At 49.8% G+C, this 23,964-nt stretch overlaps 1 protein-coding gene across 1 annotated transcript; it reads left to right on the plus strand.

Moving 5' to 3' along the window:
- Positions 1 to 864: 864 nt before the first annotated feature.
- Positions 865 to 22,869, plus strand: cdk12 (cyclin-dependent kinase 12). The gene is made up of 14 exons (XM_042343445.1): positions 865 to 1,991; positions 5,571 to 6,548; positions 9,330 to 9,506; positions 10,316 to 10,455; positions 11,525 to 11,695; positions 12,352 to 12,541; positions 13,176 to 13,232; positions 14,241 to 14,342; positions 14,969 to 15,046; positions 15,784 to 15,900; positions 17,075 to 17,206; positions 19,618 to 19,817; positions 20,589 to 21,161; positions 21,933 to 22,869. Exons 1-14 carry the CDS (start codon positions 868 to 870, stop codon positions 22,679 to 22,681), a joined length of 4,788 nt encoding a protein of 1,595 aa, XP_042199379.1. The 5' UTR covers positions 865 to 867; the 3' UTR covers positions 22,682 to 22,869.
- The last annotated feature ends 1,095 nt before the right edge of the window (positions 22,870 to 23,964 follow it).

The following is a 23,964-nucleotide window of genomic DNA, read 5'->3' on the forward strand; positions in this document are numbered from 1 at the left end:
GGCGTGCAAACTTATACCAGAATGTCCAACATACACGCTGATACAGCCATTTGACGAAAATCACGGGAATATTGCAGATAAAAACTTAAAAAAGAAATCCAAATACAAGTTTTTTTTTCTCTTCTCTCTCGTTTCGTTTCGTTTCGTCTTTTTTTTTGGGGAAAAAAAAATATCAAAAGGTGGGAGGAGGGGGTGGGGGGGGGAAAAAATCCGAATTCTGTCAACAAAAAGTACAGTCAAGGAAACGCCAAATAAAATCGAGGGTTTTCTTTTTTTTTCTTTTTCGGTTTTGGGGTTTATGTTTTTTTAAAAAAAAAAGGAGAGGAGAGGAGAGGAAAGGAGAGGAGAGGCTTAAAAAAAACAGGAAAGGAAAAAGAGAAAACAAAAATGCTCTGAACAATTCTGCAGGGGAGACAACAACAACAACAACAACAACAACCAAAAAACACTGCAAAAGAGAGAGAGAGAGAAAAAAATCCCGAAACCCTGGGTGTCAACATCCAGTGATTGTGCCTCTTACTTTAAAGTCAAGGCAGAAAAGAGAGAGCGAGAGAGAGAGAGAGGGGGAGAGAGCGAGAGAGAAAGAGAGAGAGAGAAGTTGCTTGTCACCGGGTTAGAGCCTCAGACTAGTGCAGATTATGGAAGAAAAGGAACCCTTTGGGTGAATGTGATCAGACCAGAGGATATAAGGAGCGAAGGACGGGGGTCGCGTGCGGCCCGAAAGATCTTTTTCCTTTTTCTTTTCGCTTTACTTTAAAGAAAACATTTTATTTTGGAAGTTTCCTTTCCCGGTTTTGAGCCCTACCCCCTCCTCACCACTCCCCCCCTCCCCCCCCCCCCCCCCAACCCACCCGTTGAGAGGAAGGGATGCCAGGCTCGGAGCGAGCCGGGAGCAAGGTGGATGGAGGAGGCAGCGGCGGTTTGGGGTCCCTTCAGCCCGGCTCCAGCGGTGGCGGCGGAGGCGGTGGCGGCAGCGGCAGAGAGAGGCGCAAAGCGGCGTCCCGACACAAGAGACACCGAGCCAAGCACAGCCGGGACTCGCCTGGAGTTGCCCAGGTCCCACTCGCTAAGGTCAAGTCCCTGGTGGAGTATGACGACATCAGCTCGGACTCGGACTCTTTCCCCGAGGTCAACTTCAAGCCGGAGCGCCGGGACAAGGAGGAGCGGACCAGCTCGGAGAAAGCGCTCAGAGCCCACAAGCATCACCACCACCTGCACAAGAGGGGCAAGGAGCACCGCAGGTCCAAAGAGACGGAGAGGGTCAAAGACCGAGGCAGGAAGCCGGAGAAAGGGCCCGAGTCGTCCGGTAAGTCGAGCACCAGCAGGGAAAGGACTTCGAAGAGGCAGAGCGCGGAGGACGAGGATTGTGGGAGGCGAGAGCACGGTTCACCGGCTCCGGCCACCAAACGCGGCGGCAAAGAGGCCAAGTCCGGCAAGTCCTCGTACAAGGAACGGGCCAAGAGGGAGAAGGAGGAGCGAGCGGCTCAGAGGGAGCGGCCAAAGAGTCAGAAGAAAAGCAAAGAGACGCCTCGTGGCTATAGGACGTCGTCCAGTCCCCCCAAGAAGAAAGCTGGGAGCCCGCGACGCAAACGCTCATCCAGCCCGAACCGGGAGGACAGCCCGTATGGGACGTTGTACAGCAAGGGCTACGAGGGCAGCCCCGTGTACCGCTCTCGGACTTCGGGCGGTTACGAGGCATCGTACAGGCGGAGTCCCGGCGGCTCGAGCCGGAAGCAGTCTGCCAGCCCCCCCACGTACTACAGCTCCCGGGAACCGGCTGCGTACCAGAGCAGTTACAGCGGACGCTCTCCCAGCCCTTACAGCAGACGGCAAAGGTCTTCCAGCCCCTACAGCCGCCAGCGATCCCCCAGCTACGACCGTCACAGCAGCTCCTACGATTACAGCGGGAGGTCACCCAGCCCATATGGTCGGAGGCGGTCGGTCAGCCCCTATGGAGCCAGAAGATCGTTCAGCCAGAGCCCAGGACCCAGGTATATTGTCTGTATTACTGGTTTATAAGGTTAAAGTCGAGGTTTAACATGCAGCACTTTATTTACTCTGCTTCTCGTTGAGTAAATATCGTGAGGGTCTCCAGAACTGTTCAGGCCCCATGTTCAGGCCGCCATAGGCTGAGGGAGGATGTGAGGCCTCAGTGTGTGAGCATGTGGTGTGCAGGCGGGCGAGCGGCCTGGAAAGAGTGGAGAGAACAGCGCTTTGGGCATTCGCCACTTCTCGCGTGCGTACACAGTGCTCACAACTTCAGGGGAAAGGTGGTGGTGGTGGGCTGCGGAAGTTAGCAAACTGAGGGCTTCCTGTTCTCAGGCACTACCCGTGCGCTGAAAGGCAGCTGATTCTATGGCCAGAGTTGTGCAGACACTCATGGCTGCGTTACACAAACCAGCAAGGCCCAGCGTTAGGCCCGGCCTGTCAATATGGCCTCTGTCTGTGCCCTCCCCCCCACACACACACACACACCTCTCCCCTCCTCTCCCCCCCCACACACACCTCCCCTCCCCCCCCCCACACACACCTCTCCCCTCCCCCCCCACACACACACCTCTCCCCTCCCCCCACTAACACACACACCTCTCCCCACACACACCTCTCCCCTCCCCCCACACACACCTCTCCCCACACGCACCTCTCCCCACACACGCACCTCTCCCCTCCCCCCACCCACACACACCTCTCTCCCTCTCCCCCCCCCCACACACACACCTCTCCCGTACCCCCCACACACACCTCTCCCGTACCCCACACACACACACCTCTCCCCACACGCGCCTCTCCACACGCACCTCTCCCCACCCCCATACGCACCACTCCCCCTACCCTCTCCCCATCCCCACACTCACCCTCTCCCCACTCCCACACACACCCTCTCCCCACCCCCACACACCTTCTCCCTCCATACACACCTCTCCCCACACCCACCTCTCCCCACCCTCTGCCTGTGACCCCTTCCCTGACTTTATTCTCCCCTCTAAATGCAAACCCCCCCAACCTGAATTTGAATTCCCCTTCTCTAACTACCTCCTCTTTTCTGCATGCACCATCCCCTCGCTCTCACCGTGAACCCCCCCCTCTGACAACCCCCCTGACCTTGAACATCCCCTTCTCTCTGACAGCAAACCCCCATTTTCACTGACTACAACACCCCTTTCCCTCCCCTGAGTGCCCTGTGTTCCGCTGGGTTCCTGCTTGATCTGCGTCACCATTTGTGGGTGAACCTTCAGCCATTCTGCCTGCGCTCTCTGAATGCTATTCTGGATTTCCTCCGCCTCAGGCCCTATTCCTCACCTTTAAAGCTCACCTTAAAATCTAGCTCAATTACCCAGTCAACGGGTGATCCCCTGTCCCCCTTCATTGACTTTGAGAACTCCTGATGTGAAAGGTTCTGTGTAAAAGTAAACTGTTGTTATACTCCACTTTGGTTCTTGCACTTTACAAATTTAAAGTACAGTTAAAGTCAGATTTTGGTGGAATGTAGTTGGCATTAGGTCCAAGTGGAAGCCCTGCACATCTAACTGCAGGCCCAGCAGAGAGAGGCCCAAGAGATCCGAAACCTTTAGCCCAGGATAGTTACACTGTACTGCAGCAAGTGTCATTTAGTTCAGTGCTAATGAGCTGCATGAGGGAGGGAGCAGGGGAATAGCTGCAGAGAGAGGGGGTTAGACACATTTGTCGTTGGTGTTCAATGGTGTGGAGTCTGTACCCAGTCTGAGGTGGTGTGGGGACAGAGCTGGAGCCTTAACTTGATCACTGTGTGAGCTGAGCTGTCTGCTTCCCTCATAACATTACATACATAAGCAAGAAACAGGTCATTGCTGGGGAAAGGGGGACAACATGGAGAAGGGACTTTACACAGATGGCCTTTCCTCAGTTCGTGGGGGGGAATTTTCACTGTCCGTGAGGGTGGGTGGCTATAGATATTACTCTCTCTGGTGTGTAGATATTACTCACTATCTGTGGGGCTGGGGGTATTACTCACTCTCAGGGTGGATAATAATGAGTAATCCTTGCATTTGATATAGTGCCTTATCATGTCTTCAAAGAGTTTCTCAGGATACACTGTAAAGTGTAGTGACTGTGTTTGGTGGGTATTGCCCATTGTGTGCACATATTTCTGACCCTGTGTATGTGGGGGGAGGTGGTTATTCCTGACTATCTGTGAGGGGTATTGCACCTAGCCCACTTGGAGTACTCACAGTGTGGGTGGTATTATTCACTGTTTGTCTTTAGGTGGTAGTACTTGCTCCCTGTGGCATGTTAATGCCTGTGAGGGCATAATACTCATTGTTTACTGGGGCTATTATTCACTTTCTGGGGGCATTATTCACTCTTGGGGAGGGGAGGGGGCGGTATTACTCTCTGGGATGGTATTACTCACTGTCCCTCGGTGGTATTATTCACTGTCTGTAGGGATATTACTCCCTGCCAGGGGTGGGAGGGGAGAAGAAGGGGGGATATTGGAGTCCTGTAGCTCAGTGGTTAGAGCACTCGCTTTGCAAGCGAGAGACCTGAGTTGGGTGAAACCTTGGGCAAGTTTCCTTACTCTACACGCCTGATAATAATCTCACCAAAAAAATCAATAATAAATTGGTCATTTCAAGCCATGACTGTTTGTGGGACGCTGCTGTGCGCAATTGGCTGCCGCCATATTTCACCCACAAATATACAGTCAAGTCACTTTACAGGCTATTCTGTGAAGCACTTTGAGACTCCAGAAGACGTGAAAAGCACTAAATCAAATGTAATTATTATATTAGTCTCTTTCTGTTGGGGTGTTACTGTTGGGATATATTACTCCTTTTCTGGTTTATTCACTTTCTCCTGGGCATATTGCTCACTTCATCTGCAGGGTTATTACTCACTGTGTGTGTGAGGGAGAGGGGGGTATTAATACTGTCTATGTGTGCATGGGAGGATGTGTGTAAGTATGTGTGTGGGCGGAGGTGCGTGTGGGGGTAATACTCACTGCGTGTTTTTGTGTGTGTGGTGGGGGAAAGGTTACTATATGGGGGGTATTAATCAACGCCTGTGGGGACATATTACTCACTGTCCAAATGGTGCCTGAGGCTCCTGTGGTTTGCTTTAATAAGAAGCAGTTTGTAGTTTTCTCCAAGACAGTGTAGGTTTGTGTTTGCATTGATTGGTGAACTCATTCAGTGTGTGATACAAGGTCTTCGAGGCCTGTACTCTTGTGTTATTTGTGTTATAGTCTGTGTGTTCTGATATCAGATTGTGCAGATATTTTCTGTAACTGGAGCTTAGTCTGTTGGTTAGATGAGTGTGTACCTCTGGTGAACACGCATGTGTTTGTGCTTGCATACGTGTCCTTGCTGCTCAGTCCCTTCTGTGACAGATGCTCCAGATGGAGCCGAATAGTGGAGGTAGAGAGATATTTGTTAGTCAGGGTATTAAGGGATATGGGGCAAAGGCGCGGAACTGGTCTTGAGGTACAGATCAGTCATGATTGTATAAAAATGGCGGAACAGGCTTTAGGAGCTGAATAGCCTACTCCTGTTTCTGTGAATGCTAACGCTCTCCCACCCTCCCTCTTCTTTCAGGAGGTCGGCAAAGTCACGGAGCCGGAGCCCACTGTACTCCAGACATTCAAGATCGCACAGCAAACACCGGCAGTCCCGATCCCGGAGCCGGCACTCCAGCATCTCGCCCGGCAGACTGACCCTCAAGTCTAGCCTGGGAGCCGAGCTGAACAAAACGAAGAAGGCTCGAGCTGCGGTGGCTGCCAAGGCAACCGGGAAACACTTGAAAGAGCCGAAGGCGTCCACTGTGTCAAAAAAGCCCCTTCACCCCCACGGGGCAGGTCCCAGCAACGCAGGCTGTGGTCCAACCCTGAAAGATACCAAGAGATTGACCAGAACAGTTAGGTTGGAAAAGTCCGCTTCCCCCTCAGGGATCCCGAACTCCTTATCGCTGAGGAAGGAAGTCGCTGCTCTTGAGGAGACTCCTGCGGATCCCAGAGTCAGGGTCGATCTGAGCGAGGATAGAATCAGCCTCTCGCCCCTACCCTCAGCCCCCAGAGAACCCAAATCACTGAAAAGTGAATCAGGAACCCCGAAGGACAAGAGTCTGAATGTGCCTCCGTTACCCAACGAAATCCAGACCGAGAAACCTCCGCTCCCGCCGTCCTCCTCCTCCCTGCCCCCGTTACCGCCGGCCTCGCCCCCAAAACTGCTGCCCCCGGCTCCGGTCCACCCGCCTCCTCCTTTGCCACCACCGACTCTGACCCTATCCCACCCTCCACCGGAGAGCTTGGCCGAACCCCCTCCGTCAGCTATCCTACCGCAAGCACCAGTGCCACTGTTATTACCGTTGCCGCCAGTGCTGGCGTCTGTATCGGCCCCGGTTTCAGCACAACCACCACCACCATCAAACATCTCACAACCACCGCCCAGGATTACTATATCGGCCACGGTTCTCCCGATGCCACCAATGCTGAACTCCGTCATGTCCTTACTGACCTCAACACTGCCGCCCTTACCGCTCCCACCACTGCTGCCGGGAGAGGATGACATAGAAAGGTAATAGATGTGTGAAATACACACAGAGTGAAGCGAGCATTCAGTGACAATACATGTCCAGCCTGGCCCGAATCCTCAAACCAGCTTTAAATCCAGGATGAGCACAAGGGTGTTCTGGTGTGCAGGTGTTCTGTATTTCCTGGTTTTAATCTTCTGGTTTGAATTTTCGGGTTGTGTTTAACATGTAAGGTGGAATATGAAGAGGCTGCAGAAAGAGTTGCCCTGATAAGTGATGAAGTACAGCTCAAGTCTGAAGCACAACTCGATCAGCAGTCTCGCTCTGCCAATGATGCTGTAGGTTGATGTATGTAACATAACATAACGTAGGAGCAGGAGTGGACCATTTGGCTCTTCGAACCTGCCCTGCCATTCAATCATGGCTGATCTTCTAATCTAACTTCATCTTATAACATATGTAACATCCTAGACAAAAGAAGGGGTAGGTTTTGTGGCTCAGTGGCATTAGCCCATTGGGACATTAATGAGCTGTGTCAAGGAGTAGGGGATGGATTGGTCCCTGATACATTGTCAATGGCAGTGGAGTGCCAAAGTCTTGAGGAGGATGCAGCACAATGAGTTTTGATTAGAACACAGAGGAGGACGAGTGTAAGGCAGGGGAATTGGATGCTTGAGAACAACATGCCGTTATATAGCGCCGTTCACGCCGGACAGTGTCCCAGAGAAAAACAAAAGAGGAGCAATAACCATGGTAGCTTCAATAGCATGTTTTGGTGGTGATTCTGGAATGCATGTATGCGTGTCTGAATGCATGCGTCTCTTGGTGTGTATGTCCTTGTCTGTATGTGCGTCTGTACGTGCATGTGCTCCTGAGTGCGCGTGTGTGGGTGAACATGGGCATGTCTCCTGGTGTTTTTGAATACTAAATTGGAATCGTCAACACAAAACTATTTGTTCGTGTTTTGGCTAGTTTATTCCCCAAATATTCACCCTCAAACCTTTGCAATGCAACATGAAGTTATAGACAGGATTCAGTAAATATCTGGTGCAGTTGTGTATAATAATAATCCTTGCATTTGATACAGCACTTTTCATGTCTTCTCGACATCTCAAAGCGCTTCACAGAATAAACTGTAAAGTGAATTGACTGTATATTTGTGGGCGAAACGCGGCAGCCAATTGCGCACAGTAGTGTCCCACAAACAGTCATGGATTGAAAATGACCAATTTATTATTGTTTTTTGTTTTGGAGGGATTGGAGTAAGTTGGTTCATCAGGTTCGAGTCTTTCCTGAGAGCATTGGACAGAGATGGCTTCAGTAGCCACCACAGTTGAAGCTCAAGTTGAAGTATAACCACCCCGTGGAGTCCTGTAGCTCAGTGGTTAGAGCACTCGCTTTGCAAGTGAGAGACCTGAGTTCAATTCCAGGCAGAGGGCGAAACCTTGGGCGCCTTTCCTTACTCAACACAGAGCCTAAAAAAAATCCCTCCAAAAAAAAAAAAAATAATTAAATTGGTCATTTACAATCTACGACTGTTTGTGGGACATTTCTGTGCGCAATTGGCTGCCGCGTTCGCCCACAAATATACAGTCAATTCACTTTACAGTGTGTTCTGTGAAGCGCTTTGGGACGTCCTCCTGACGTGAAAAGCGCTATATCAAAATGCAAGGATTATTATTATTATTATTATTGCTACCATTGGTGGGCTAGCCTTCAGCTACTTTACCCCTAACATCTGGAATTTCCTCCCTGTACCCCTCTTGCTCTCTCTCTCTACCTGTCTTGAAAACCTATCTAAAATCTACTTCGTCAACCATGCCTCTGTTAACTCATCTCCCTCTCTCTCACCCTTATTTGATGTCTAACCCCTTCCATGAAAAGCTTTAGGACGTTATGCAATGTGAAGAGCACTATTTAAATGCAAGTTATTGTCATTGTTTTGTCGTTTCACTGAGCTGGGCAACAAGATGTGTCCACAGCTGTGTCACAGGCGGTAGTGAATAGAGAGGGGAGATGACCGCCCATCGACTTTGCCTGAGGACAGTTAATTTTTGCACTTAAACACTGCACCAGTCGCTGGTACAGAGTGTTGGGCTTAGAGAAAAAACAACCAAAAACAGCCTGTGTACCCTTTATAATGAACACTCTGGGACACAATCTCAGAGCAGGGCTGCCAGTTTAATCTCCAATATTAGAGGATCGAACTGTGAGGGAAAACTAGATAATGTGATGGATGTGAAAAAAGACTTTTGTTAAGAGCTTAGTACCAGGTAGTGGAGAGAGCAAAAAGGGTGACTGAAGAGCAGAGTGCAGAAGGGAATCAATAGGTAGGTGTTTGTGTAAGACTTGCTTTTTACAATACACATCAGTGACTTGGATGTGGACATTGAAGGAGCTATGGCCAAGTTTGCTGATGATACTAAACTGGGTGAATTGGCAGTTTGTGAGAAGGATTGTGTAAGGCTTTAGGAAGATGTTGTAAGGCTACAGGAATGTTCATATTTATTTAAGAAATAGCTTGATGCTGTCACGTAAAGTTGGGAAGGGGGTATTTCTAGAAGAATGGGCTGAGGGGGCTTCTTATGAACCTTCCTTGTGACTTCCATAATATCTAGCTTTAATTGCTCTTCCGGTGAATGCATCACGTGTTCTTAATCCTGATATAGGAGAGAGCAGTGGCCGAGGATATGGTCAAGCTTTCACCCCAGAAAACGGCTTGACAGAAAGATCCGCGGTTGCTCTGAAATTGCAAGCGTCTGTCTGTGTGTGTTGAGGACTTTGTGTGTGCCAGTCTGTAAAGCCTCTTCCTTGTTTTTTTCCAGTCCAAAAGAAATCCATCATCCAAAGCCCACGAAGAAAGAGAGAGACCAAAGGCCCCGGCATCTACTGGCAGATCTCCCTCTCCCTCCAGAACTCCCTGGTACAGACCCCTCGCCGCCTGATTCTCCAGAGCAGAAATCTCCATCTCCACCACAACCTGTCCTCAAGAAAAGGCCAAAGTAAGTAAGACATTTTCTGTTTGTTAGTCGATTGGGGGATCGCTTTGTGGGGGCAATAATCCCTTTAAAAAAAAATACCTTCAAGGCAATGAGGAAATTCTATGTCACAGCTGTTTGCTGAGGGAATGCTCTGCAGTCTTTACATGTGCCGTTCTGTGCCTTGATTTCAGTCTCTGCTGCACGAATGCTTAGTTATTTACTGTGCAGATAATTGCAGCGAATTTCTATTAGTCGCTTTATGGTTGGTCAATTCTATGCCCCATTCATTGCTTCAGTAGCTGCTGGTTAAATATTGACTGCTGATGTAAAGGGAACAACAACTCTGAGATAGGAGTGTCAACTGGTAGCATATTCCCCTCTAGGTCAGCAGGTTGAGGCTTCAAGGTGCAATTCAGGGTTTGAGGTCAAAATCTAGGCTGACACTGAGGGGAATTTTACATTGTTGGAGGTGCAGTCTCTTACGTGAGATGTTCAGCTGGGGTCCCGTCTGTCTGTTTAGGTGAACGTTGAAGATCCTCTGATACTATTTGAAAAGAGAAGGGATTTCTCCTGGAGCTCTGGCCCCCAAATCCTCCAAATAAATTGGTCATTCACTCTATGGCTGTGGTGCGCAAATTGGCTGCTGTGTTTCCCTGAATATACCTCATAATAATGTGGTTAACTGAGTCCAATAGTTCGGAGGAAAAATTGACTGACTTCTGGATCATCAAGGCACTGTTGATATCACTGCATGCACATTATGCACGAAATACACAACTCAATGTTTGGTTCCTACATCTGTGCTTACACGTGCTCCTGGTGTTTTGTAGAATATGCTGCCCTCGCTATGGTGAGAAGAAGGAGACTGAGAGTGACTGGGGCAAGCGGTGCGTGGATAAGTTTGACATCATTGGAATAATTGGAGAGGGGACATACGGACAGGTTTACAAAGCCAAGGATAAGGACACAGGTATTGTACCCATTGCACCCACAAAATACACAGTCAATTCACTTTACAGTATTGCCTGTGAAGCGAGTCAACGACATGATAAGGCTATATCAAATGCAAGGATTATTATTGCTGCCGTTTGGGAATCGCAGATAATAGAGCAACGGCTCCTGGTGGAACAAACACTTGGCCTGAGTCTGTTGCATTGATTCACGGAGCGGTTTGGGCTCAATGTGAAGCGCAGGACTGAAAGGCCTAGTGGAGGCTTGTTATCGTCATCAGCCCCGTGGTGAGATGGCAACAACAACAACAACAACTTGGATTTATATAGCGCCCTCCACGCCGGATGGTGTTTCAGAGCGCTTCACAGTAACGGATCCCGGGGCCAAGCCAGGGGGAGGGGGAGGAAGGTGACCAAAGGCGCGGTCGAAAAGAAAGGTCTTCAGCCGAGATCTGAAAATAAGAGAGGGGGCGAGGCGAAGGGAGTTCCAGAACCTCGGGGCATAGTGGCTGAAGGCACGGCCGCCGAAGGTGGAGCAGAGGACTCGGGGGACGAGGAGGAGGCCAGACCCGGTGGAACGAAGGCAACGGGCACTGTTTTGAGGAGAGAGGAGGTCATAGAGGTAGGGGGGTGCAAAGAAGTGGAGGGGTTTGAAGACAAGGGTGAGGATCTTGAAGTCGATCCTCTCTGGGACAGTCAGCCAGTGCAGTCTGGTAAGGACTGGGGTAATCGGGGAGCGGAGTTTGGTGCGGGTAAGAATGCGGGCGGCAGAGTTTTGTATGACCTAGATCTTATGGAGATGGTAGTGGATGGGAGACCAGCGAGGAGGGCATTAGAATAGTCCAGCCGAGAGGTGACGAAGGCATGGACCAAGGTTTCAGCGGCTTTTGGAGTGAGATATTGGCAGAGACCGGCGATGCAACAGCAGGTCCCTCACCCTTTAGTAACAGGTGAGCTGTTGCATGATTTCAGAAGTCACTTAAAAGGACAGAGAAAGAGCGAAGGGATTGGGTCAGCGACCTTGGTATTGATTGTACCCAGATCGACACATCTGTAATCGTTTTATGTACACTCTTATTACCGTCACAGGTGAGATGGTCGCTCTCAAGAAAGTACGACTGGACAACGAGAAGGAAGGATTTCCCATCACGGCCATTCGTGAAATCAAAATCCTTCGCCAGCTCAATCACACCAGCGTGGTCAACATGAAGGAAATCGTCACAGACAAGCAAGATGCGCTGGACTTCAAGAAAGATAAAGGTGCCACGTGATTATCAAGAGTAATGTTTAATATCTAAGTAAAATGGTGCCGGAGTTAGCAAACAAAATAAAAGCTTGAGGGTCAGGACTACGGTGTTTGTTGGGAATAGGCTTGTTCATCGCTGGGCATTTACCTCGTTGAAAGAAAAGCTCTGGACAAATGTCCACAAACAAGGCTGACATGTGTAAGGCTCAGGAGATCTGGGCTCAAGGGTGAGCGACTGTGGAGTATAGCTGGTCAGGAGATGTGATGTTAGAGAAATAATGCATGTACTGCTTCCTGATTTTTGGGGGGGATTTGGGTGATGTTTCCAAGCTTTACCCCAGAAGATTTGCCAGCAGTTGCTTTCCTCCCTAGTCATGATTTTGGCAAATCCACAACTGGAGATGTACCATGTGGAGTCCCCTAGTGTAATGATTAGAGCATTTGGCTCTCAAGCAAGAGGACCTGGGTTCAATTACTGGCAGGACGAAACGTTAGGCAAGTTTCCTTACATCACAAGCCTCTGTTTACCCAGCAGTAAATAGGAATCTAGTTTTTAGTTGATTGGCGGATCACTTTCTGGGGGTAATAACCCTTTCAAATAAATTAGTGGCCTGACGGTGTGGATTGAGTTACAGATCTAACGGGCAATTCTGTGGTCCCTTCACTACAGGAGCTTTTTACCTAGTCTTCGAGTACATGGACCATGACCTGATGGGGCTGCTGGAGTCGGGCCTTGTGCACTTCACCGAGGATCACATCAAATCCTTCATGAAGCAGCTAATGGATGGGCTGGATTACTGCCACCGCAAGAACTTCCTGCACAGAGACATCAAGTGCTCCAACATCCTGCTCAACAACAGGTAAGGAAACTGATCCCCCCTTCCCACCCTGGGTTTACTCCTGAGTGTGGGGTTGGGGGCGCAGAATTGTTCTGAAGGTCAAAGGCAACTTTAGGCTCCTTTTCTCCAGCACCAATCACCTCCTTCGCCATCTACCCCTGCTCCAACTCCAAATATAAGGAGGCGATGGACTTCCTCGAGTCCAAACTCAAGTGGATTTGCTCAATTGCCTCCACCTCTCCCCTCCTGACCTCCACACGCCCTCCTTCCACATCTGTGATGATAGTTTGATTGCCTACCGGACATCAAATCAACAAGCCCAAGGTTCACTTGCTTGGCTCCTATCAGTATTTTCTCCTCTCAGTCACTGACTGTATGGATGCTCACTCCAACTCACAGAGTCAGTGCAGAACCTGTCTTTCCTCTGAGACATGTCTCTTTTGGCATCTATCTTCTTCTGACCTCCACCCACCCAGTTTGCTGTGTTTAGCACTTTGAGATGTTGTCTGTCCTGGCATTATATAAATGTACATTCTTATTGCAGTTTGAGGGTGATGGGAGTGGAGTTTGAGGATTGATGGGGTTAGGGGCTGTTAGAATCACGGGGTGTAGGTTTTATTGATTGCCTTCCCTTGCTGATTCTCATCTCTTACAGCGGGCGGATTAAACTGGCAGATTTCGGACTGGCGAGATTATACAATTCAGAGGAGAGGTGAGTCACTTAATCTGTACCTGATTCAGCAGCCTTGGGGAAGCTTATTGGGTGGATGGGGTACATTACTTTTAGTCTTTTGAACTACAAAAAATTGGGTCTTCTGGCTCATAAAGTCACCGAGGTCATCACATCTCGCTTTGTGGCGTCCTTGTGTTCTGTGAAGGCAATTAATGTGTCTTGACTCGTTCGTTCTCCTACTCTTTCTCTGTCTCCTTTATTTCTCTGTCTCCCAACCTATCCCGTTTTAAGGCAGGGTGGAATTTTATGGACCCCAACTGCACATTATCATGGGTGGAAGGGAGGAGCAGGCGAGGGGTGTTCTAAAATAATAATAATAATGGTTTAGTCACTCAATCCACAATAGTTTGAGACGCCGCTGTGCGCAATTGGCTGCTGCTTTTCACCCACAAAACTTACAGTCACTACACTTCACAGTATGTTCTCTGAAGAACTTTGAGACGTCGCGAAGACATAAGGCCCTATATCACATGCAAGGATTATTATTATTACTGTAATGCTGTCACTGGTGCCTGGCACCACACGAGCAGCAGTCAGTGTCATCACTGACTCACAGCACAGAAGCCAGCACCAGGCAACAACAACTTGCACTTATATAGCTCCCTCCATGCAAGGTAGCGTTTCAGAGCACTTAACAGTGGCAGAGCCTGACTCCAAGCTGGTGTGGGGCTGTGCTGGGGAAGGAGAGAGTAGGTGGGGTTAGGAGGCATGTGTGGGCAGCGGATGCATGGATTCCCCTGTGCAGTGTGGTAGCAATTCTATTTACAAATTTATAATAACTGCCATGATGGATGAGCTAGCTGTGTTCTTAGCACTGAGAGAGAAAAAAAAATGATTTAGGACAGTGAAGTTTACAGGCAAAGTCCTGATATCCTGGCTGCAGTGCTGGGCATCAACAGAGGGCGTCACTGTTCTACAAGGGCTTTGTGAAGCAGAGTGTTGCTGTCTGTCTGCAATGGAAGTAATACTACTTTGTATTCTTCCCAGCCGCCCGTATACCAATAAAGTTATTACGCTGTGGTACCGGCCCCCGGAGCTGCTCTTGGGCGAGGAACGATACTCTCCAGCTATAGACGTCTGGAGCTGCGGGTAAGTGCTGGAGCTGTGATAGCCTCTCCACCCCTTCCTGATCATTGGGTGATTTTTGTGGGGGGTTGCTGTGGAGGAAGATGGCTTCATTCAAATTGTTGTAAGTGAATCATTGAGATTGCAGAGAGAGATGCGAAACGTATTGTTTTGGCGGATTCCGTTTATATAAATGCCTTTGTCACACGATCACAATGTTATACGCAATATATCTTTAAATTATCTTTTTATAAACACCTGAGACAATAAAATGGAGTGTGAGGGGTTGGAAGGACTACAGCCCTCCTCCCGTGTGTTCATTGTCTCCCGCACGGTCCTTTCACCCTCTAGTAGCAGATGTCTGGAATCAGGTATCAGTGTAAGCGTAGGATATGTGGAGCACAGTTTAGGAAAGGATCTGGCTGCCTCTGGGCATATGCCCAAATGTGGGTGTTACTCCCATATAACTTGGGGGTGGGGGGGTGAAATCAGGTGGTCACCTCACCTATATGTTTGTTGGAGGGGTTATGCTTTATGTTTGTTGAGGGGGGCGGTGAGGTACACTTGTATGTCGGGCTGGCATGTCTGTATGTCAAATGCATACCTGTTTTTTTGGATATGATTTAAAAAAAGTATATATTCTGTTGTAGGTGCATCTTGGGAGAGCTGTTCACCAAAAAACCCATCTTTCAGGCAAATCAGGAATTGGCACAACTGGAACTTATCAGGTATTGCTGCATTTCCGTTTCCATTACTGCAGAGTTAACCCATTAACCATTAACCCTGTCTTATTTATATACAGTGCGGAGTGACAGAGCCCTGACTTATATATAGTTCAGAAATCCTCCAGACATCTGAACTTGCAAACATGTTAAAGGAAAACTGGAACAGCCAATCAGTTGGTCACCCTCTGACCTATAAATTGTGCATTCAAACCCCATGCCAGGACTTTACACTCATTGTCCAATATGAGAGGCTGATGCTCCAATGCATTGTTGGAGGTAACGTCCTTCAGATGAGGTGTTATAAACAAGGTCCTGCCTACCTGTCTGTGAACGTTGAAGCGACACGACTCAAAGAGAGAATAATACAGGATTGGTTCCCTTGACGGGGAGATGCTTCGCTGATTATGTTGAATCCTGCGTAATTTTGGAACTCTTCTTCAATTCTTCCCCCTCCTTCCACTATTCGACTGTGCTGATAGTCACGTCCTCCCTCCCCCTGGCTCATAGGTACATAGATATACATAGATATAGAAACAGGAATAGGCTATTCAGCCCCTCGAGCCTTTTCTGCCATTTTATGGCCGATCTATACCTCAAGTCCAGTTACCCACTCTGTTAAGGGTTGGGGTTAAGTGTTAGATCTGCCATTGTTAAGTGCTCCAAGACGCTGCCCTGTGTGAAGGACGCTGTATGAATGCAAGTTGTTGCTGTTGTTTCTGACTTGTTTTTTTTCTAAACAGCCGGTTGTGTGGCAGCCCGTGCCCTGCGGCCTGGCCCGATGTCATCAAGCTGCCGTATTTCCATACAATGAAACCCAAGAAACAGTACAGGAGGCGTCTGCGGGAGGAGTTTGCCTTGTGAGTTTGTGTCCAGTGAAGAGACTAGAGAGGTGGGGGGGTGGGGGAACTGTAACTCACTCTCGGGAAGAGTGCAGATTAATGGTCACGATTGGCCAATCTTTTTGGTCGGCCAACAAAATAAATTCTCTCGATTGAATGTTTCTTGGTTTGCGCCATAAATCAAGAAATATACAATCAAGAAAACAATGGAAACTCACTATTGATCGACACGGACTTACCTACACTCGTGCGGGCCACTTCCAGCCCTTGATCTAAAGATCTTCGAAGAGACCCACCTACCCACCGCCCTCCAACCCTCCTGACCCCAACCCCCAGCCAGGGTCCAAAAACTCCTGACCGTCCAGCGCCCTGGGACGTCTTTCCGAAGTGAAGGATGCTACACAGGTGTAATTTATTGTTGTTGTTGTTGGGCCATGGGTTGGCCACCAGTGGTGTAGAGGGACCTTCGCTCTGTATCCTAACCCATGCTTTGCTCGTGAAGAAAGTGTACAAGTGCAGCTGTTGTGTTTGGGGTTGATTGGCTGGCTTTGGTTTCTATAGCAGCGTCTAAATAGACGGGTACATAGCGGTCGGTCGCCATGGAGTCTGATGTGCTGCTGACAGCACAACTTTGTAAATCCTGGATCCTTTGCTGTGGTTACAGTGAGTTACTGTATTACCAGGAGCACATGTGGGTCTCACTGAATCCGGCCCCTCCCACAAACCTTCCACTCACTCCCTGCTCTCATATTCCCCTGCCTGGTACATTCATGTCTCCGTCCTCCGTCCTTCTCTCCCCCACTCCCCGACACCCCGCCTCTCCCCCCGACCACCCCCCCGCTCTTCCCCCTCCTCCGACACCGCCCCTCTCCCCCCCCTCCCCCCACCTCTCCCCACCGACCCCCCTCTCCCCCCCCCCTCCCCGTGCCGAGTTGCAGATGAGTGAGACTGATGCTTTTCCCAACATTGCCCTCCCTCCCCTTGGTGAGTGAAATTGAGGCTGTTCTCAGCACTGCCCTGCTCCCCCTGGTGAGGTGAGACTGATGCTATTCCCAGCTTTCTCCACCCCCCCCTCCCCCTGCTGCTGTGCTACAAGTGAGTGACACTGAAGCTGTTCCTAACATTGCTCCCGCTCCTCCTGGTGCTGAGCTGCAGGTGAGTGTGTGACACTGACCCTGTTCCATCTTCTCAGCATTCCTTCGCCGGCGCTGGAGTTGTTGGATCACATGTTGACTTTGGACCCAAGCAAGCGATGCACTGCGGAGCAAGCCCTGCACAGCCACTTCCTCAGCCATGTAGACCCCGCCAAGATGCCACCTCCTGAGTAAGTAGGTGGGGGGGAGGTGGGGAGTAGGTGTGGGAGGGGTAGTGACTGAGCTTGAGTGACCCTGCATGCTGAGTGTTTGGAATATCTTCGAGCTGAGTCCCTGTATTAGTTTGCGAGTGGCCCCATTTCGGATAAGCAGGTAATGAAGGTGATTGAACGTTACGTCAAATACAAATTGGCTACAGTTCTCTCNAAAAAAACTTGTTCAATCAGGAGTTTTACTGTCACTAAAGTACCACATCTGTCCAGCACCTCTCTCTCTCTTCCTCTTCCTGCACACGCGCACACATACACACACTCTCTCTCGCTGCACTGTAGTCTGACGCATTCTCTCCCTGCTGTGTGTGCGCAGGTAATGGCTATCATGTATAGTGACCTTGTATTTGTATGCAAACACAGCAGCTATTAATAATAATCATAATATTTCATGCACAACAAGGTCCCACAGTCAACCAAATAATGAGGTTATCACTTTGTGGCTGTTTGTGGGATCTGCTGAATGTAAATTGGCTGCCTTTGCCTACACATACAATGCCAACACACTTGACAACAGCTATTGGTAAACTTTGAGATGTTTTGATATATCAGTTTATCAATTGCAAGGAATAATATGAGACAAAGGAATCTGGAGGNTTTTTTGCCTACTTTCTTCCAATAGTAGCTAGGATTTGTTCATGTCTATCTGGAGAACAGGCAGCCTTGATTTAATGGGTTTTCTGAAGAATGGCAGCTCTGACAATGCAGCTGTCTGCCAGCAATGCACTGGAATGACAGACCGTTGCTTTCTGCGCCTAGGGAACCTTTAGTCCAGATCATTAAGCAGTAACAACAACAACAACAACAACAAGATTCCATTTATAGAGCGCCTTTCACGTCAGGAGGACGTCCCAAGGCGCTGCACAGTTGGGTCATGACCCGAGCAGGGGGGAAATGGTCAGGGTGAGGGGAGGGAAGGGAGGAAGAGAGGAGGGGGAAATGGTCAGGGTGAGGGGAGGGAAGGGAGGGAGCGAGGAGGGGAAGAGAGTCGAGAGGGGAGCTGAAGGCTCGGTCAAAGAGAAAGGTTTTGAGACCGGCCTGAAGGAGGAAAGGGAGGAAGCGACGAAGGCACTGGGGGATGGAGTTCCAGAGCCTGGGGGCTGAGAGGCTGAAGGCCCGACCACCGATGGTAGGGCGGTTGGGGCGGGGGACGTGGAGCAGACCGGAGCCAGAGGAACGGAGGGTACGGGCAGGTAGGTAGGGGGATAGTAGGTTGGAGAGGTAGGAGGGAGCGAGGCCGTGAATGGCCTTGTAGGTGAGGGTGAGGATCTTGAAATCAATCCTCTGGGGGATGGGGAGCCAGTGGAGGCGAGCGAGGGTGGGAGTGATGTGATCGCGAAGCCTGGTACGGGACTAGAGTCAGATGTTGAACGAGATAAAGAAAGTAAACAGAAAGTAATAACGGGTACATCGCATCCACACATTTAAATGATTCAAAGCAGCAGGGCAAGCGGACATAGGTTTAGAGTTGTGTACAGCAATATTAGGACAGACATCAGGAAGCAATTCTTTACACAGCTGGAATAGATTCCCAGAAAGTGGGTTGAGACCTGGACACGGACTTGTTTAAGAAAAAAAAGTTTGATTTTGTAATAGAAAGCCAGGTGAGTAATAATAATAATCCTTGCATTTGATATAATAATGATTATGCTTGCATTTGATATAGGACTTTATCACATCTCAGAAACGTCTCAAAGCGCTTCACTGAATATATTTTAAGTGAACTGACTTTATTTTGTGATGGCAAAACAAATGTGCAAAAGATATACACCTTTCACGTCGAGAGGACATCTCAAAGCACTTCACAGGGTTCACTGTGAAGTCTAGTATTTTTGTAGGTATTCTGGAAAGGTGAGATCAAATGGGCTGAACGGCTTTCTTCCTCTGAACCTCCCTTTTGATTCTGTGAATAGATTTTGCCCTCACCTCTGGAGAGACTGCGCTGTTGTTAAAGGGAATTGTTGGCCTTTACATTCTCACTCCTAGGACATCGACCGATTGATAGCAGAGCATCATGTCATTAGTGTCTGTCATCGATGTTCTCAAAGAGGTTGTGTTAAATCTATGGCATTCGCACATTGAGAGCAAAGTATGTCTGATCAAAAGCCGAGGTGCTTCAACCAGCACGTGAATGGAAGTGGGCAAGTTACAGCGATGTGAACGGAGACATCGGTGTGCCTGAGCCATGGATTAAAAACAATCGCAGGCTCTCTACGATTGTTTTTAATCCATGTCTCAGGCACACCGTTGTCTCTATGCACATCGCTGTAACCCGCAGGCTCCCTGACTTGACTTATGTCATGTGTCCCGGTAACTTGGTCGCGGTCCTTATTCTGGGAATGTTGACCGGGCGTTGTCATCTTGTTTCTCAGCCTCCCGCATTGGCAGGATTGTCACGAGCTGTGGAGTAAAAAGCGGCGACGACAGAAGCAGGCGGGAACTGATGACCCGCCTGTACAGAAGGCGTCCCGCAAGGACACTGTGATCAGCACCGATGACAGCAGGAGCAGCACACCACAGGCCGTGCAGCCAGTCCAGAGCAAAGCCCAGCCCAGCACCGCTGATGTCAGAGGTGAGTGAATCCTCAAACCACCACAAAAAAAGCGATTTACAGAATATACTGTTAAGTGATTTGACTGTATATTTTGTGGGCGAAACGGTCGGGAAGTAATGTTAATTTTATTTTAAAACCTTGGCGAGACCACATTTGCGTGTTGCGTACAGTTCCGGTCGCATTCCAGGAAATATATTGTAGCATTAGAGAGAGAGGGGGCAGCATAGGTTTACAAGGATGTTGCCATGGAATGAGTGGGAACAGCTATAGAGAATATTGGACAGGGTATAGTCTTCTCTCCGGAGGTGATCGTTGAGAGAGGACCTGTTAGCGGTGTTTAAGATTACGAAAGGATTCAATAAGGTTGACGTTGATAGGCTGTTTACGTGCAAAACTAGAGGTTATAAATTCAAGCTAGCCAGGAATAGATCTAATGGGGAGATTAGGAGGAAATACTTCTCACAGAAGGTGGTGGGAATGCTGAACTGCTGGAAGCTGTGGTTGAAGCAAACAGCATCAATGTATTTAAAAGAGGACTTGATGTATACATGGGGGAGAAGGGAATAGAAGGGTATAAAGATTGCAATTATTCATCGGCATAGATTGCTTACTCTAGGCCTGTGCCCGCTGATTATTGTACATTTCTCACTGTGTATGTGTGCATTCCCCTCTCGTTGCTAGCCACTGATCTAAAGCCGCCGCTTTCATTCATTCACTCGCTCACTCATTCACTCACTTAGTCGCTCGCTCGCTCACTCACTCGCTCACTCACCCCCGTGTCTCCTGCAGGTATCAGGGATGCGGCTCAGCAGCTAAATCAGAACGAGTTGGCGGTGCTGCTGAACCTGCTGCAAACGCAGACCAACCTCAGCCTGACACAGCTGGCACAGGCCCTGAACGTCAGTGCCAACCCAGAGACACAGCAGCAGTGGAACGTCCTCAGTCAATCGCTCGTAGCCCTGGCCGAGGCCACCAGTCAGCAACAGCAGGAGGCACAGCACCCGACAGCTAGTCAGCCCCCGCCCCCACCTGCCCCGGCCCCCACCCAGCCCCCGCCCTCGGCCCCAACCACGCCTGTGCCCACCCTGCCAGCTGCACTTCCCCCAGCACCTCCCCCGCCTCCACCCACCCTGGCACCTCTCCCTCACGTCCTGGCCACCCTCCCTCAATCCACGGGTACACACAAGTCTCAGACTGGGTCGGAGGTGGCCGACCCCTCCCAATCCGACGCCCAGAACCTGCTGACCATCTTGCTGAGTCAGCTGATCAAAGCTCAGGAGCCCACCGCTGCTCCTGAAGAAAGTAATGGCCTGAAGGCGAGCGACGGACTGCAGAGCATCACTGCCCCGCCCGATACCACAGGTAACGCACGTTTCCACACACATGGGGCTCGCACCTGCAGCTCACCTTTTGTTTCCCCCAAAAGTTACCAGTGATCAGATAACTGGGCTTGCAGGTGTGCACGTATATCAGGTGATACCACTCCCCAAGTGATGCCACTACAGTGCCAGGCGAGGGGACTGCCGCTTTTCAATGTGGCAATGCAATTTGAAGTAAGCTGGCTGGATTTGGGATAGTTCTAGTCAACTACTGTTGAGGTCCACACCTCTTGCGCGGTTTGCATTACAAAGCGAAGCTGGGTTACAACAAGCATCTTATACTGGGAATCAACTCTACTGTAATATACTGTGCTGTACAGTAGATCTCTGTCTACATATGTCTGGCTGCTCCACATCTGTCGCCAGCCCCACCATCGATGGTGTGGCCTTCAGACTCTCTGCCTCCACTCTTTGGATCTCCATCCCACAGTCCCTATGCCTCGCTCCCTCCCTTGCCTCCTTTAAGGCCTATCTCAAGACCCTCCTCTTTAACCAACCGCGTCTTCGGTCACCCTCCTACCTCTACCCTCCCTGCCTTCCACCCCGCCTTGATGCCAACCCCCAGCTCGGGTCCAAATTCCTGACTGTCCAGCTCCTTGGCACGTCTCACTAGGTAAAAGGCACTGTGTAAATGTAGTTTGTTGTTGTGCCAGACCTGTGTTTCCCTAAATCTAGAAAGGTTTGTGGACTTTGTTGTTAATGATACAGAGTAAAAAATAACACTGAAGTAACCTGGCTCTTCCTCTCTGACCAGATGGAGTTTCCGTTAGCAAACCCGACACAAAGGCACCTCCTACCACACTGAACCAGGCTCGCATTCTTCCTCCTGACCAGCGGCCACCAGAGCCACCTGGACCACCCCCTCTGTTGGCAGACAGTGACTGTCGCGGGGGCAGTATACAAGCCAGTCCCTCTACCAAAGACCCCAATGCAGGGGTCAAAGCTGCTCTCCTGCAGTTACTCAGTAAGGAGGAAGTCCAGGAGCACGAGAGACCTGCCCGGGCATCAGAGTACAGCTCACATCCACCCAACAGCTACAGTGCCGATGGTTACAGGAATAATCTCAGCGCGAGCGAGAGGAGGGACACTGAGGCCTCTGGTCTCGCGCTGCTGGACACGAAGTCTGTGATGTGCGGCGCTACCTCGCAGTCGCGGACAGTGTCGGGCACGAGGAGCGAGTTTGCGGAGGCCGGCACATACCAGGACATGAGCACAATGCAGTTTACAGCCGATCAGGACCACCGTTTCAGCTTCGGCAGAGTTACGCTGCCATCTCTGGTGACCGGGGCAGGACTCGCAGGAAACCCAGAGGGCAGCAACAGCGCGATGTCTGTGGGCTCAGCGGACGGCAAGTCGCAGAATTACAGCTACGCTGGTCCTGTGCTGGGGCCCGGCAGCATGGCAGGACACAGCTGGAGCGCAACGACGCGCGGCTCGAGCTACACCAGGGCACACGGTAGAATGCCCAACAGAGGTGGCAGAGGGAGAGGCGTCCCTTACTGACCCTAGTGGCTTCTTACTACATTGTCTTTGGAGAACGAGCTGTGATTATCTTTGGCAGGGCTGAGAAATCCAATGGCCACACACACCTCCATTGCTGGCCATATGGGTACTGCTGACTGACAGGAGGGGCTGTTTGATGTGTGGGGACTGCCTGTGACATCTGACCTCCCCTCCCTCCCTCTGCCCACCCCCCCCCCCACCCCCCACCCTCCCGAGAGGTCCTTTTGTTAGGGCGAGGAAGGTTTAATTGAGAAGTTACACTGTTCAGGAGATTGGCCATAGAAACGTAAGCAGTGTACACACGTTAATGAACTTGGAAATGTACAGGATTGTACTGAGATTGATACATGGGAGCAAATACAGCCATATTGGCATATCAGAGATGAAGCGGTCGCTGGGGATTGGAGTGGGCTGAGATAGAGCCTGAATACTATGTAGAATAATCCGCTACGTGGAAAGATTATTAGCAACCCTGCTGTCAGATAAATACACTGGAATCTGCTTATCAGCCTGGTTTGTATCATAATCTGTTTATTACCATAAAAGTTTCAAACCCCAGACCATTTCCTCTTCATTTCTGTGGCATTTGAGCCTCGGTGCCATCTGTTATTTCTAGGTTACGGCAACTCGGCCAAACCTGAGCAGCGTTCTCGTCTGTCTGCCCAGGTATGCCCTCCTCCCAACTGGTGAGTGTGTTCAGGAAGTGTCTCTCTCTCTCTCTTTCCTGCTGGTCATAAGTATCCGTGTGTTACCTCTGTACACATGATATATCTCTACATGCTATGCATGTCTCTTGCTGGTCAGCTTTACACACAAGAGTCTCCCTCCCTCTTTGCTGGTAATTGCTCTACATGTACTGTATCTATCTCTTCTTGTCAGAGCTTTACACATGATGTCTCTCACTCTTCCTCTCTCTCCCCCCCCCACCCCCCTTTTTTTTTAGTCAGCCAGGTGTCTTGCAAATATGGGAACTTATCACCTTGGTTAAACACTAAAACAACAGACTGAAAGTTCCACATATGTATGGTTTCTGTTTTTCTGGTATGAAGTACTGTGTTCCGAAAGGGACATATGCTTTTCGGTAATCCTGTAAGAGTTTAGGTGCAGGTTGATAACAGCCAAGCCTTGGAGAGCCTGGTGTGTGTATTGGAGTGTTGCTGCCATGCTACCTTGGAGCAAACTTCAGCTCCAAAGAAACTCTGCTTTACCCGTCCTTCCCTCCCCTCTCTTCTGGAACTCTCTCCCCCGATCCCTCCGCCTTGCCCACTCCCCACCTTCAAATC

The sequence above is a fragment of the Callorhinchus milii genome, unplaced genomic scaffold, assembly GCF_018977255.1.
Source record: "Callorhinchus milii isolate IMCB2004 unplaced genomic scaffold, IMCB_Cmil_1.0 Scaffold23, whole genome shotgun sequence".
NCBI lineage: Eukaryota > Metazoa > Chordata > Chondrichthyes > Chimaeriformes > Callorhinchidae > Callorhinchus > Callorhinchus milii.

What these genes read in the sequence shown, in the direction of transcription:
- cdk12 (XM_042343445.1), top strand. Translation starts at nt 868, where the DNA reads ATGCCAGGCTCGGAGCGAGCCGGGAGCAAGGTGGATGGAGGAGGCAGC. An exon ending in AGCCAGAGCCCAGGACCCAG is followed by an intron (nt 1,992 to 5,570) that starts GTATATTGTCTG and finishes CTCTTCTTTCAG; the next exon opens with GAGGTCGGCAAAGTCACGGA. An exon ending in AGCCAAGGATAAGGACACAG is followed by an intron (nt 10,456 to 11,524) that starts GTATTGTACCCA and finishes TTACCGTCACAG; the next exon opens with GTGAGATGGTCGCTCTCAAG.